A 15,145-nucleotide genomic window follows, 5' to 3' on the forward strand; every position below is an offset into this window, starting at 1 on the left:
CGCTCTCTACGCTCCACCGCCCCTCTTCTCCCTGAGATGGGGAAGGATCCCTGCTCCATCTGGCGGGACGCCCTCTCCCTTCCTGCTTCTCCTAGGGGCCGAGCCGAGCATCCCTGCTAAGCTCGGAGTTTCTGTGATGGCTGCACGTAGCATCTTCTGCTTCCGGCCCAGCCACGCTCGCATGGACAGCCTGGAAGCTCCCCGCCTAGGCGAGGGCCGCCCAGCCCCTCCGCCCCACTCACCCCTGACCTTTCCTTCCAGGCTCCACTCAGGACCATGAGCGCAGGCTTCCCTGGGGCCCACCGAGGGCTGAGGATGGCCGTCCAGCCCACTACCCGGGGCCCCACTCGGACAGCTGCATGGTCCTAGCGCCAGGACGGAGGGGCCATGCCTGGCGAGCGCCCCCGAGGAGCGCCACCCCCCACCATGACTGGAGACCTGCAGCCCTGCCAAGTTGCCAGCAGCCTGGGGCGCCCCTCCCAGCCCCCACTGGAGGACAACACCCCAGCCAGCAGGACCACCAAGGATGCCAGGGAGGCTGGCGGCCGGGCCCAGGCCATGGAGCTCCCCGAGGTCCAGCCAAGGCAGGCCAGGGATGGGGAGCCCAAGCCCCCACCCCTGAGAGGCCAGGCCCTGAGCAGCACCCCTGGGAATGGGGGCAGCCCCCAGACCCCACCGGGGAGAAGCCCCTTGCAGGCTCCCTCAAGGCTGGCGGGCAGGGCAGAGGGCAGCCCCCCGCAGTGCTACAGTCTGAGCATCGCCAGCTCGAGGACCAAGCCCATCCTGGACGAGACACCAGAGAACCCACAGCTGGAGGCTGCCCAGCTCCCTGAGGCGGAGGCCCCCCGGGCCCTTGGGACTGGAACTCCACTCAGGCCGGGCCTCCCAAGGACTGAGGCCCAGTCCACCGCCGAAGAGCTTGGCTTCCACAGGTGCTTCCAGGAGACACCCTCCAGCTTTACCTCCACCAACTATACCTCACCAAGCGCCACCCCCAGGCCCCCAGCCCCGGGGCCCCCCCAGAGCAGGGGCACCAGCCCCCTCCGGCCCGGTTCCTATCCCGAATTCCAGGCCAGTGGGGCCGACTCCTGGCCTCCCGCTGCTGAGAATAGCTTCCCAGGTGCTAATTTCGGGGTTCCCCCCGCCGAGCCGGAGCCCATTCCCAAAGGCAGCAGGCCCGGCGGCAGCCCCAGGGGAGCTTCCTTCCAGTTCCCCTTCCCGGCACTGCATGGGGCCGGCACAAAACCCTTCCCTGCGGATGTGGCTGGGCGCGCATTCACCGACGGGCCACTGGTGTTTGCCTTCCACCAGCCCCAGGGAGCGTGGCCGGAGGAGGCCGTGGGCACGGGCCCTGCCTACCCGCTGCCCACCCAGCCTGCGCCCTCACCCCTACCCTGCTACCAGGGCCAGGCAGGTGGCCTCAACCCCCACAGCAACCTCAGTGGTGCCCTCTCTCCCCCTGGAGCTGCTCACTCGGCCCCGAGACCCTTCTCCGACAGTTTGCACAAGAGCCTGACCAAAATCCTTCCCGAAAGACCACCTTCAGCCCAGGATGGGCTGGGGAGTACCAGAGGGCCCCCTAGCTCCCTACCCCAGAGGCACTTTCCAGGGCAGGCATACGGAGCCAGCGGGGTGGACACCAGCCCGGGGCCTCTGGACACTGAGCTGGCTGCCCCAGGGCCCCCACCTGCCAGGCTGCCCCAGCTGTGGGATCCCACAGCAGCCCCCTACCCCACACCTCCCAGGGGCCCCCTGGCTGCCACCAGGAGTGTGTTCTTTAACAGCCAGCCCAGCCCAGGCCAGCGGCTCTGCCTGCCCCAGAGTGCCCCCCTGCCTTGGTCCCAGGTGCTCCCGACCACTGGGCCAAGCCCCCATGGAATGGAGATGCTGAGCCGGCTGCCTTTCCCCGCGGGGGCCCCCGAGTGGCAGGGGAGCAGCCAAGGAGCCCTGGGCACTGCTGGCAAGACACCGGGACCCGGGGAGAAGCTGCCAGCCGTGAGAAGCAGCCCAGGCGGCTCCCCGGTGCTGTTCACCTACAACGGAATGACGGACCCTGGAGCCCAGCCCCTGTTCTTCGGGGTGGCCCAGCCCCAGGTTTCACCCCACAGGACACCCAGCCTGCCCCCACCCAGGGTGGTGGGAGCCTCCCCCAGCGAGTCCCCGCTGCCGTCACCGGCCACCAACACGGCCGGCAGCACCTGCTCTTCCCTGTCGCCGATGTCCAGCAGCCCCGCCAACCCCAGCTCAGAGGAAAGCCAGCTCCCCAGCTCACTGGGGCCCCCGGCCTTCTTCCACCCACCCACTCACCCCCAGGAGACGGGCAGCCCCTTCCCGTCCCCGGAGCCCCCCCACTCCCTCCCCACCCACTACCAGCCAGAGCCAGCCAAGGCCTTTCCTTTTCCCGCAGATGGGCTGGGAGCCCAGGGTGCCTTCCAGTGCCTGGAGGAGACCCCATTCCCCCACGAGGGCCCCGAGGTGGGCCGGGGAGGGCTGCAGGACTTCCCCCGCGTGCCGCCCCCGTACCCCACACACCACTTCTCCCTCAGCAGTGCCAGCCTGGACCAGCTGGACGTGCTGCTGACCTGCAGGCAGTGCGACCGCAACTACAGCAGCCTGGCGGCCTTCCTGGCACACCGGCAGTTCTGCGGCCTGCTCCTGGCCAGGGCCAAGGATGGCCACCAGCGGTCCCCAGGCCCCCCTGGGCTCCCCTCGCCCACCGCTGCCCCCAAAGTCCCCGCCGACGCACATCCGGTCCTGCTCAACCACACGAAGACCTTCCTGTTGGCCGGGGACGCCCAGGCGGAGGGTAAAGACGACCCGCTGAGGACGGGCTTCTTGCCCAGCCTGGCCGCCACCCCCTTCCCGCTCCCCGCCTCGGACCTGGATATGGAAGACGACGCCAAGCTGGACAGCCTCATCACCGAGGCGCTCAACGGCATGGAGTACCAGTCGGACAACCCCGAGATCGACAGCAGCTTCATCGACGTCTTTGCGGACGAGGAGCCTTCCGGGCCCAGAGGTCCCAGCACTGGACAGCCCCCCAAGACCAAGGCGGGGGTGACTCCGGAGAACAAAGCTCCGCCCCCGCTCCCAGCAGCCACACCGGACCCCCAAGCCCCCCGCCCTGGGGACAGGGGCGGCCCAGCCCGGGGCAGGCCCAAAACGCGTTCCCTGGGTCTGGCCCCCATCGAGGCGGATGCGCCCAGCCAGGGCAGGCAGCAGAGGAGAGGGAAGCAGTTGAAGCTGTTCCGGAAGGATCTGGGCACGGCCAGCGCAGCAGAGGGGTCGGGCGGGGGCAGCAGAGCCTCCGGCCTGAGGCCCAGGAGGAAGGGCAGTCTCGGGGAGCGGCCCCCACCCCGCCCCCGGGGCCTTAGAACTCAGGGCCCCGAAGGCCGTGCAGACCCCGCCCGCCAGTCTCGGGGAGCCGCCGCCCTCCCCGAGGAGACCCGGAGCTCCCAGCGCCTCCGGCTGCCCCCCAAGAAGGACCCCAGGAAGAGGAAGGCTCGGGGCGGCACCTGGGGCAAGGAGCTCATCCTGAAAATCGTGCAGCAGAAGAACAAGCGCTACCGGCGGCTGGGGCTGGGGCGGCAGACGGGCAGGCGCAGCTCGCTGGCGGCGGAGAGGCCCCAGCCCGGTGCCGAGGACCGCAGGCTCCGCGAGTACGACTACGCCTCGGAGTCCGAGGAGGACGAGCCGCCTCCGCAGCGGGGCCCCGGCTTCAGAGGCCGGCGGTGCCGAGGCGAGAAGAGGAAGGAAGTGGACTCGACCCCGGGTCCCAGAGAGGATGGAGAGCAGCAGATACCCCGGAAGGCAGTGAGGCAGGAAGCCGGCGGGGACAGAGCCCCCCGGAACCCCGAGGAGCCAGGCAGGCCTCGCCCAGGCCCGGGCAGGAGCCCTCAGGCCCATGGCCCATCTCGAAGCCTGGAGCCGGGAGTGGCCGCCAGGGAGAGAGGCCCCAAGTGTGCTGATCGCCCCTCAGTGGCCCCCAAGGATCCCCTGCAGGTCCCCACCAACACCGAGACCCCAGAGGAAACCCCCCCATCGCTGGACTTGCCCCAGGAGGCCAAGGAGCCTGAAATTGCCAAAGAGTCACCCCCAGACACCGCAGAATTCACAGAGCCTTTGCGTTCTCCTCCAGCCGCCTGTGTGGGAGAAAGCTTCCGTCTCCTGACGCCAGAGCAGCCACAGCCCAGCAGACATGACGCCGGCACCCCCGAGTTATCCGGAAGCCTCGCCAACACAGCGCCCCACGGAAGCTCACCAACGCCAGGTGTGGGCAGCCTGCTGGGTGGTCCTGGGTGCACACAGGCCCCTGTCTCCCACAACAGCAAGGACCCCCCTGCCCACCAGCCTGGAGAATTTCTGGCACCCATGGCTAACCCCTCAAGTTCCGCCTGCCCCAAACCCAGTGTTCTGTCTTCAAAGATCTCCAGTTTGGGCTGTGACCCTGCTGGTTTTAACGGAGACCCCTTGGGGGTTCCGGTTGCCAAAAAGGGGCCTCAGTCCTACAGCAGCCCCCACAGTGAGTTGTTCCTTGGACCCAAAGACCTGGCTGGCTGTTTCCTGGAAGAACTGCACCCCAAGCCCTCAGCCACAGATGCCCCGCCGGCCAGCAGCTCCTGCCTTTGCCAGGATGGCGAGGATGCCGGTTCCCTCGAGCCACAGCTGCCTAAGAGGCCACCTGGCATGGCTGAAACGGACCCAGGCAGAGCCGCATCGCCACTGACCTTGGAGTCCACATCCCTTTTCCCGGACCTGCCGGTGGACAGATTCGACCCACCCCTCTATGGCAGCCTGTCTGCAAACAGGGACCCCCAGCTGCCATTTGCATGTGCCGACCCTCCCCAGAAGACGCCACCGTTAGATCCACCGTACCCCTCTTTTTTGCTGCTTGAGGAAGTATCCCCGATGCTGCCTAGCCATTTTCCTGATCTCTCGGGGGGAAAGGTGCTCAGTAAGATGTGTCCCCCTGAACGGAGAGTGGCTCCCAGTGCCCCGCCTTTGCCTGGGAAGGGGAGCGGATGTAATGTCACTCTTATGAGTCACCTGTCCGAGGACGAACTGGAGATCCAGAAATTGGTCACCGAGTTAGAAAGTCAGCTGCAAAGAAGCAAAGAAACACATGGGGCCCCGAGAGAACTTGGAGAAGCTGAGTCTGTGGGCCGGGTGGAGCTGGACACAGGCACAGAGCCACCCTCCCAACCGCACACGTGCCAGGCCACTGCGCCCCACAGGGACACGTTCTCAGCAGCTGACCTCACGGGCGTTGGGGAATCTACCGCACATCGAGAGGGTGCGGAAACGGCTGTGGCCACCGTGGAAGGGGTTCAGGGGAGGCCCGGGGGGACGTGGCCCTGCCCAGCCTCCTTCCATTCGGGAGAGGCAGCCCTTCTCCCCTGTGCCCAGGAAGACCTGGTTTCTGGGGCTCCTTTCAGCCCCAGGGGAGCCAACTTCCATTTTCAGCCGGTGCAAAAAGCCAGAGCCTCCAAGACTGGACTCTCCCAGGCAGAAGGAAACAGCGGGGTCCCCCCAGATATCTGCCTGCCTGACCCCAGCAAACAGCCGGGGCCACAGCTGGATGCCGGGAGCTTAGCAAAGTGCAGCCCCAACCAGGAACTTTCATTTCCTAAGAATAAGGAGGCCGCCGGCTCACAAGAAAGTAAAGACTCCCTGTGGCCGCTTCCCTGTGAACAGAGAGGAGGGTTCCTGCCAGAACCCGGCGCAGCAGACCGGCCCCACCGAGAGACTCCTGCTCCAGAAGCTTTTGGCAGCCCTGCTGTCCATCTGGCCCCTGACTTGGCATTTCAGGGTGACGGGGCTCCACCTCTGGATGCCACCTGGCCTTTTGGTGCCAGTCACAGCCATACTGCCCAGGGACATTCTGCAGGCAAAGCAGGTGGGCGCTGCTACCCGACGGTAGGGAGGCCTGACTTTGAGGATAGTGAGTTTGCACCGGCAGGGGCCTCCTCACTGACTGCCCCCCGGGGCAGGGAGGCTTGGTTGGTCCCTGTGCCAAGTCCTGCTTGTGTGTCCAACACCCACCCCAGCAGGAGGTCCCAGGACCCAGCTTCGAGCCCCCTACGTCAGCTCCCGCTCCCAGGGCCCGGAGCAGCTGAGAGTGCAGATGGCATCCTGGGCTTGCAGGAGCCGACACCTGCTGCCCAGAGCCCTCGGCGAGTGAACCTCTCAGGTCGCAAAGGGGGCACTGTAGAAGGAGGGAAGGTGGCCTGTGGCCCTGCCCAGGGCTCCCCAGGGGGTGTGCAGGTGACAACTCTCCCTGCAGTGACCAGACGTCAGCTGGGGCTGGAGGCAGATGGACATCAAAGCTTGCTTGGCCAGGCTGAGAAAACCCAGGGCCAAGGCAGAGGCAACCAGCTTCAGCCAGAGAACGGGGGGAGCCCAGGGGGGATGGATAACCACGCCTCAGTCAATGCCAGTCCCAAAACAGTGCTGGCCAGCCCCGCCGAGGGTGCAGTCCTGCTGGAGAAGCACAAGGGAAGCAGGGCAGCCACGAGCCTTCAGGAGGACGCCCAGCCCACCCCGAGCCCCCCATCCCCTGATAGGGAGTCCCTAGCGCTAGTCTTAACAGCAGCCTACACCCAAAATGGATCTGAGGGCCGGACTCCAGAGAGGGCGTCCAGCGCTGGCCTGAACAAGCCACTGCTGGCCGAAGGGGATAACCCAACACCCTCTGTTGGGGACCTGACCGCCTGCGCCCCCTCACCCACTTCAGCCACCCCCATGCCCTGCAGCCTCGGGCCCCTCCCCCGTGAAGACCCACCCACCTCGCCTTCCAGTGCCACCAAGGCCCGAGGTGGGCTGGGGGGGCAGCTGCCAGTATCTCCTTCCTGCAGGGACCCTCCCGGCCCCCAGCACCTGCTGGCCTGTTCTCCTGCCTGGGCACCTCTGGAAGAGGCAGATGGTGTTCAAGCCACGACAGATACTGGAGCTGGGGATCCCCCAGTGGTTCCCCTGTCTTTGACAACAAGCCCCTGTGATCCCAAGGAAGCCCTGGCTCATTGCCTTCTCCAGGGTGAGGGCAGCCCCCTGGAAGACCGTTCCTCCTGGCATCCTGGCTCCGTCAGCGCCATAACCTGCAGTCGCGGCAGGGACAGCCCCAAAGACAGCACTTTAAGAATTCCAGAGGATTCCAGAAAAGAGAAGCTGCAGGAGTCTCCTGGCCAAGCCACTTCTCCTCCTCTGGCGGGGGCTGTCTCCCCCTGCGTGGCCATCAGGGCTGCTGGCCTGTCGAGCACTCCCACCGAAGATGAGGCACAGGCAGGCAGGGGGCTCCCAGGGCCAGACCCCCAGAACAGGGGAGCCCCGCCCCACACCAACCCTGACAGGATGCCCAGGGGCCACTCCTCGTATTCTCCAAGCAATACTGCCCGCCTCAGCCACAGGGAGGACCAGGTTGTCACAGCTGTGCCCACTGAGCCTCCCATGCTACAGGGTACAGGGCCAGACTCCCCCACCTGCCTGGAAGCTGAGGTGGGGAGCAGCAGCAAGGAGCCAGAGGACCCAGGGACCCCTGAGGCCGGGCGCTCTGGCGTTACCAAGATGCCCAGGGTCACCTGCCCTTCCACAGGACTCTCCTTGGGCAGAACCACAGCTCCAAGCAGCACAGCCAGTGACTTCCAGTCTGACTCCCCCCAAAGTCACAGAAATGCCTCCCACCAGACTCCCCAGGGGGACCCCCTCAGCCCCCAAGACCTCAAACAGAGGCCTCGTGGCTATAAAAAGAAGCCTGCGTCTACAGAGAATGGCCACTGGAAGGGCCAAGCTCCACACGGACCTGTGACCTGTGAGGTCTGCGCAGCCTCCTTCCGCTCCGGGCCGGGCCTGAGCCGGCACAAGGCCAGGAAGCACCGGCCACACCCGGGAGCCCCTGCAGAGGCAAGCCCAGCGGCCTTACCTGCTCAGCAGCCTCTGGAGCCCCTAGCCCAAAAGTGCCAGTCCCCCAGGAAGAAAAGCCGCAAGGTGCCTGGGAAGGACAGACCAAATCACTCACGGGGAGAGCCCAGCCACGTGGCCCAGCCACCGCCTGCCCAGAGCCCAAAGGAGGTTCTCAGAACACAGGGGAACACGGGCTCCCCACATAGCCAACAGCTGCAGCCTCCAAGCCCTACTGAGCATGGGGTGAATGTGAAGGCTCCGGCCTCCAAACCCAGATCAGACCAGGCCAGGGAAGATGAGCTCCATCCCAAACAGGTAGAGAAAAGAGAAGGCCGGAGGTGGCGCCGAGAACCCACCGTGGACTCCCCCAGCCACTCAGAGGGGAAGTCAAATAAGAAAAGGGGAAAGCCAAGAGGTAGAAGGCTCCGGGAGGAGAGCGCTCGTCCAGCCTCTTCTGATGCGATTTCAGATGGGCGTGGCTCCAGACCATCCCCTGCAACGGCCAGTTACGCAGCCCCTCTGAGCCACTGCCTCTCTGTGGAAGGAGGGCCTGAGACTGACAGGGAGCAGCCACCTCGCTTGGCCACGCCGGGGCCTGGGGTGATGGAGGGTGCAGCGGAGACCGACCTGGAGGCTCTGTGTGCAGGGGAGACTGGGGTCCAGAAGCCACCTGGAGATCAGATGCTGCGTCCAGGGAGGATGGATGGTGCAGCTCTGGGGGAACAGCCAGCTGGGCAGAAGGGAGCCTCAGCAAGGGGGCTCTGGGGACCGAGAGAGACCAAGGCGTTGGGTGTGTGCAAAGAGTCTGGGAGCGAGCCTGCGGAGGACAGCAGTGGGGCCCACAGCAGATCAGAGGAAGGCGTCTGGGAGGAGCACACGCCCGCCTTGGGCCCCCTGGGTTTTCCTGAGACTTCCGGTTCTCCAGCGGATGGCACTACCAGCAGCTGCCTCCAGGGCCTCCCGGACAACCCAGATGCCCAGGGTGGAGTCCAGGGGCCTGAGGGCCCCACTCCTGATGCCTCCGGCTCCAGTGCTGAGGATCCTCCAAGCTTGTTTGATGATGAGGCCTCCTTCTCCCAGCTCTTCCCTCCGGGTGGCCGCTTGACTCGGAAGAGGAACCCACGTGTCTATGGGAAGCGCTGTGAGAAGCCGGAGCGCCCGCTGCCAACCCAGCCCAGCTTCGAGGAGGGCGGCGGCCCCACGCTGGGCCCAGCCGGCCTGCCCACGGACCTCAGCGACTCTGGTTCCCTCTGCCTCTGCCATGAGGACCCGTGGGAGGATGAGGATCCCGCAGGTCTGCCCGAGTCCTTCCTCCTGGATGGGTTCCTCAGCAGCAGGGTGCCTGGCATTGACCCCTGGGCTCCCGGCCTCAGCCTGTGGGCCCTGGAGTCCAGCAGGGAAGCCGGTGCAGAGAAGCTGCCCTCTCACTGCCCCGAGGATGATCAGCCCGAGTCCATTCCTGAACTGCACATGGTCCCAGCGGCTTGGCGAGGCCTGGAGCTGCCGGCCCCTGCCGATGACTCCTCCTCTTCTCTCGGAGACGTGAGCCCCGAGCCCCCCAGCCTGGAAAGAGAACGCTGTGACAGTGGGCTTCCCGGGAACGCCCACCTGCTGCAGCTCGGGGCGGCGGACTTTGAGGTGCTCAGCACCAAGTTTGAGATGCAAGACCTGTGCTTTCTAGGACCCTTTGAAGACCCAGTGGGTCTCCCCGGCACCAGCTTCTTAGACTTGGAGGCCACGGCAAGCTCCCAGGGGCCACAGAGCCTAAGGACAGAGGAGGCTGCAGGGGCAGGGAGGGCCCAAGGCAGAGGCCGGCCGGCCAAGGGCAAGCGGGCCTCCTACAAATGCAGGGTGTGCTTCCAGCGCTTCCGCGGCCTGGGCGAACTGGACCTGCACAAGCTGGCCCACATGCCCGCGCCGCCGCCCACCTGCTACATGTGCGTGGAGCGCAGGTTCGGCTCGCGGGAACTGCTGCGGGGGCACCTGCAGGAGAGGCACGCGCAGAGCAAGGCGGGGCCCTGGGCCTGCGGCATGTGTCTGAAGGAGGTGGCCGACGTCTGGATGTACAACGAGCACCTGCGTGAGCACGCCGTGCGCTTCGCCCGCAAGGGGCAGGCGCGGAGGTCCTTGGGGGAGCTGCCCAGAGACCTGGAGGGCAGCAGCGCCATTGCCCACCTTCTGAACAGCATCATGGAACCCGTGCCCAAACCCCACAGGGGCAAGCGCTCCGTGGGCAAGGCCGCCAGGAGCCCGGGAGACCCGTCGGGGAAAGAGGGAGAAGCCGGGAAAGAGAGCCCCGGAGAGAGGGCGAAACCCCGAGCGCGCAGCGCCCCCAGCAACCCCGAGGGGGCGGCGGCACCAGACAGCGCCTCTGCCAACGCCCTGGCTGACGCCGGCAGCCCTGCGGCCTGCGAGAAGCCCGCTGCGGCCGGCAGCCTGGGCCTCCCCAAGACGACCCCCAGCCCGTCCCCCGACCCCGGGGCCGGCGGGGAGCCCCTCCTGCAAGCCGCCCCGGTGCACGAGGCCTGCAAGGACCCGTCCCGCGACTGCCACCACTGCGGGAAGCGCTTCCCCAAGCCCTTCAAGCTGCAGCGCCACCTGGCGGTGCACAGCCCGCAGCGCGTCTACCTGTGTCCGCGGTGCCCCCGGGTCTACCCCGAGCACGGGGAGCTGCTGGCACACCTGGGCGGGGCGCACGGGCTGCGGGAGCGGCCGGAGCTGCAGCACACACCGCTGTACGCCTGCGAGCTCTGCGCCACGGTTATGCGCATCATCAAGAAGTCGTTCGCCTGCAGCTCCTGCAACTACACCTTCGCTAAGAAGGAGCAGTTCGACCGCCACATGGACAAGCACCTCAGGAGAGGGCGGCAGCCCTTCACGTTCCGCGGCGTGCGGAGGCCGGGAGCGCCAGGGCAGAAGGCCCGGGCCCTCGAGGGCACACTGCCCAGCAAACGGCGCAAGGTGGCCATGCCCGGCAGTGCCCCCGGGCCCAGCGAGGACCGGCCTCTTCCCCGGGGAGGCAGCCCCATCCTGACAGAGGGCTCCTTCCCAGCCCTGCTCCACCTCTGCCCGGAGGTGGCTCCCAGCACCACGAAGGGATGGCCTGAGACCCCAGAGAGGCCTGTAGACCCCGTGACCCACATGATCAGTGGTTGCGATCTGCCATCCGACTGCCGGGAGTGTCCTCCGCCATCTCTGTCTCCCTTCCCAGCTGCCTTGGCTGATGGCAGAGGGGAGTGTGCGCTGGACAGAGCCCTGAAGAGGTCAGAGAACGAGGCTTCCCCAGGCAGCCCCAGGCCTCTTCTCCAGCAAGCTCTCCCTCTGGGGGCATCTCTGCCGCGGCCGGGGGCCAGAGGCCAAGATGCGGAGGGAAAGAGGGCTCCTCTCCTGTTCTCAGGGAAACGCAGGGCCCCGGGTGCCCATGGCAGATGTGCCCCTGACCATTTCCAGGAAGATCACACCCTGCTTCAGAAAGAGAAGGAGGTGTCCTCAAGCCACATGGTGTCTGAGTGGGGGCCCGGAGGCCCCTTCCACAAGGGCAGCACCACCAAGCCTGCGGGCTGTCAGAGCTCGTCAAAGGATAGGTCGGCAGCGTCCACCCCCAGCAAAGCACCCAAGTTCCCAGTGCACCCAAGGAAAGCAGTGGGGAGCCTGGCACCCGGAGAGCTGGCCCGTGGCACAGAGAATGGGACGAAGCCCGCCACCCCCAAAGCCAAACCAGGCCCCAGCTCCCAGGGCAGTGGAAGCCCTCGCCCCAGCACGAAGACGGGAGGTGGCAGCCAGCCCCAGCCAGCCAGCGGGCAGCTCCAGAGCGAGACAGCCACCACCCCAGCCAAGCCCAGCTTCCCCAGCCGGAGCCCTGCACCAGACAGGCTCCCCCCTCGAGCCCAAGCCAAGAGCTGCACCAAGGGGCCAAGGGAAGCTGGTGAGCAGGTGCCCCGCGGGAGCCCAGGTCCCAAGGAGAAGGGAGAAAGCAGTATGAAGAGGAAAAAGGGCCAGGTTCCAGGGCCAGCCAGGAGTGAAAGTGTGGGGGGCTTCGGGAGAGCCTCTTCGGCCCCTGACAAGCCCCCCCGTACCCCTCGGAAGCAGGCAACTCCCAGCCGAGTGCTCCCGACCAAGACCAAGCCCAACAGCCAGAACAAACCCAGGCCACCACCCTCAGAGCAGCAGAAGGCAGAGCCAGGCCACACACACAGGAAGGACAGACTGGGCAAGGCCTTCCCCCAGGGGAGACCCCTGCTCAGGACCCCCAAGAGGGGCAGAGCTGTCCACGGTGCTGAACCTGCCGAGCCGCACACCCACCGGACGGCCGAGGCCCAGAGTGACCTCCTCAGCCAGCTCTTTGGGCAGAGACTAACTGGCTTCAAAATCCCTTTAAAGAAAGATGCTTCTGAGTAATTTTTAGGAGCAAGAGCCTGGGAGCGGAGCTGGGGGTTCCTGTCGGGGCCTGCCTCCTTGGCCAGCTCCAGCTCCCTGAGATGGTTCACTCTGTGGCCACTTGACTTCTTGTGCGACTGCTCAGTTCTTGATGTCAGAGCTGAGGCTGTGACGCTTTGAACAGGGCCCAGGGTAGGCAGCATTCCCTTTCTTGCTGGAAGGCTGCGGGTGAAAGATGGGGCCACTGCAGCCCCTTTGAGATCATACAGCTGTTTCCTTGGTACCAAGTACTTGAAGAGACAGCAGCCCATCCCCCCACCCCCACCCCTGCGCCCTGTTGGCACCGACACCATAGAAGCCAATGTTTGGAGATTTGCACACCCTCCCGTTCCCCATATGGAGAAGAGAAGTAAGTTGAGGCAGCCGTGGGATGGTGGCAGGTTCCCTCTTAGTCTTGCTGCTGTTGCTGGAATTCCAAAGTGACCTTAGAAACCACGTTGGGGAAGGCAGTGCTCACTACTTAGAAGAGCTGCTTCTGAGCCGCCTGGTCCCCCAAGAGCACAACATGCCTCCTCCCTCTGACCACAGGGTCATGCCTCCTCCCTCTGACTACAGGGTCATGCCTCCTCCCTCTGACCACAGGGTCATGCCAGCCTCCATTTGCGCTGCCAGAGAAAAGCCCATCTCTAGCGCACCTTGACCCCGGGAACTGGGTTCCCATATGGAACTGGGAAGAAACTGGCCCTGTGCCAGCTCCTGCGGGCCCTCCCCGTTCTCACCCCCCACACCCCAGCCTCCATGGCCGCCCTTTAGAGCCTCCCTGCTGTACGGAGTTCTGGGCTCCACCTATCTGCAATGTTACTCTGAAGTTTCTGGTGCTATTTTCATGTTGTAATGTGAATACAGGCTTCCTTGATTTTTTTTTTAATGGGGGTATTGGGTGGAACAGACGGGGTCAGGGAGGCCCCACCACGGCTGCATTGAGGGCACGGGCACCCACGTGGTGGCGCTCTCCCTGCCTCCCCTGCCAGGCTGCAAGCCCGAGGTCCGTGCTGCCAGACGGGGATGCTCAGGGCTGGCGCCGCAGAGCCGCTGCCCCAGCCAGGGCAGCCTCGTGCACTGACCTGACCCAGGCCCAGGACGCACGTGTCCTCTCAGAGTTGTGCCTGTGAAGGTGGGTCAAAGGGTGGGAGGGCTTCCTTCTCTCCGTAAGTATCTTGAAGATCCATGGTTTGTTTTGCTCTATTGTTTAGTTTTTACCTTGGGTGCAATGTGTATGACAAAAGTTTTTATTTTGATATTTGAAAGAGACCAAATCAGGCCCAGACTGCCTCTCTGGAAGGTGTTGTGGGCCGTTCAAAATGCCTCCTGCCTCCGGAGTGTCGTAAACCAAGCACGGAGGGGCCCTGAGGTTGTACTGTAAACATCATAGTGACTTGTCTTTTCAAATATATTCCCACTATTTTCGCAGAAAACCTCCAGCTGTGTGACGTCTGTCCTCCCGCCAGTCGCCCACCCCTCACCTGCACCTCCCTGAGCCTCAGAACTTGGTTCCCAGGGTGTCTGCACCGGCTGCCACTCTCAGGCCACCGTGGGCCAAGTGCCCGGCCAGGGCTGTGGGGCCTCGTGCGGGACCCAGTGATGCAGCCATGGCTGTGTCCTAAGCACACCCCTTCAGCAGTGGGGGCTGGCCCAGGTTTTCCAGAAAGGGGCAAGCCCACCCCAGCCATCCTCGCTGACGCCCCCCCCTCACCCTGAGGAAGAACAGAGGGGAAGCTGAGGTGCCCTGGCGCCCCTCCCCTACGTCAGAAGCCCAGGGAGTGATGGGGCTGGGCTGAGGGAGGGCGGGTGTGGGGCGTGGTCTCTGCCACCCTTGGGCCTCCCCACTGGCACCCGTCTGGTATGAGTTTTCCAGCCTTCACATGCCAGGATGCAGCCCTCCCAAACTGGGGAGCCAGGCCCCCTCACCCACACAGAGACAGCCTTGTCCCCTCCTCTCTCCCACACGCTGGTCCCTGCAAGTGTTCACATGTCCCTGCCTCAAAGCCTGCTCCCTCGTGTGCCCTTCCAGGTTTCTCCTGAGACTGTCTTCTGGAATGTTCTGTGGAAGCACCTGCCACTGACCATCACAGCATTCTCTCATCTTCTTGGCCGCTGGACTTGGTCAGCTTTCACCCCTCCCCCAGGTGGGCGCTGGGCCTCCCCTGCCTTCCACTTGTTGCTGATGGAACTCAAACCGTGAGGGCGTCTGCGAAGGGACCCGGTGTGGGGAGGGCAGTGCCTGACCTCGAAGCCCTGCTCTCGGGTGGATGGCGGATGCATCATGCCAGCTGCAGGGCTGGGAACATGGGGAGCTCCAGACCCCAGCAGGACCTGGGCGGGATCTTACAAATGATTCCCAGCAGGGCAGCGACACCTTCCCTCTTGTTAACACACGAAGATCATGAGGCCGCCAGCAGCGATGCCTCAGTCTTCCCCTCTGTTTCCAAAGCTTCTTGGCTCTGGGATGGGGTCCTCAGGGAGCAGAGTGGCTCCACTGAGGGGGGCAACGCAGGGAAGGGGCCAGGGCCGCAGGAGGAGTGGAACCAGGATACCCTCCCCCACCCAGCATCCTGTGTCCTACAGAGCCCCTCAAAGATCCCAGTGTCTGGGGAACAAGTGACCCTCCCCAGTGAGGGTGGGTCACAGTAGGCCTCTGACTGGGCAGATGAGGAGGCTGCTCAGAGGAGTCCCCAGCCCTCCTTGCCTCACCAGGCTCTCTTTCCTCCCCTCTTCCATGGGAAGCAGAACTCCTAAATGAGATACTTACCAGGGTCTCACCACTTCTGTCCAAGCACACGGTGCCCCTCTTCCCTGATAGACGGCAAATTCA

At 65.1% G+C, this 15,145-nt stretch overlaps 1 protein-coding gene across 1 annotated transcript; it reads left to right on the top strand.

The window, feature by feature from the left end:
• The first annotated feature begins 387 nt into the window (after positions 1-387).
• ZNF469 (zinc finger protein 469) lies at positions 388-13,748 on the top strand. The gene has a single exon (XM_050773595.1). It carries the CDS (start codon positions 388-390, stop codon positions 12,292-12,294), a length of 11,907 nt encoding a protein of 3,968 aa, XP_050629552.1. The 3' UTR covers positions 12,295-13,748.
• The last annotated feature ends 1,397 nt before the right edge of the window (positions 13,749-15,145 follow it).

This window comes from Macaca thibetana, chromosome 20, assembly GCF_024542745.1.
Source record: "Macaca thibetana thibetana isolate TM-01 chromosome 20, ASM2454274v1, whole genome shotgun sequence".
Lineage (NCBI taxonomy): Eukaryota > Metazoa > Chordata > Mammalia > Primates > Cercopithecidae > Macaca > Macaca thibetana.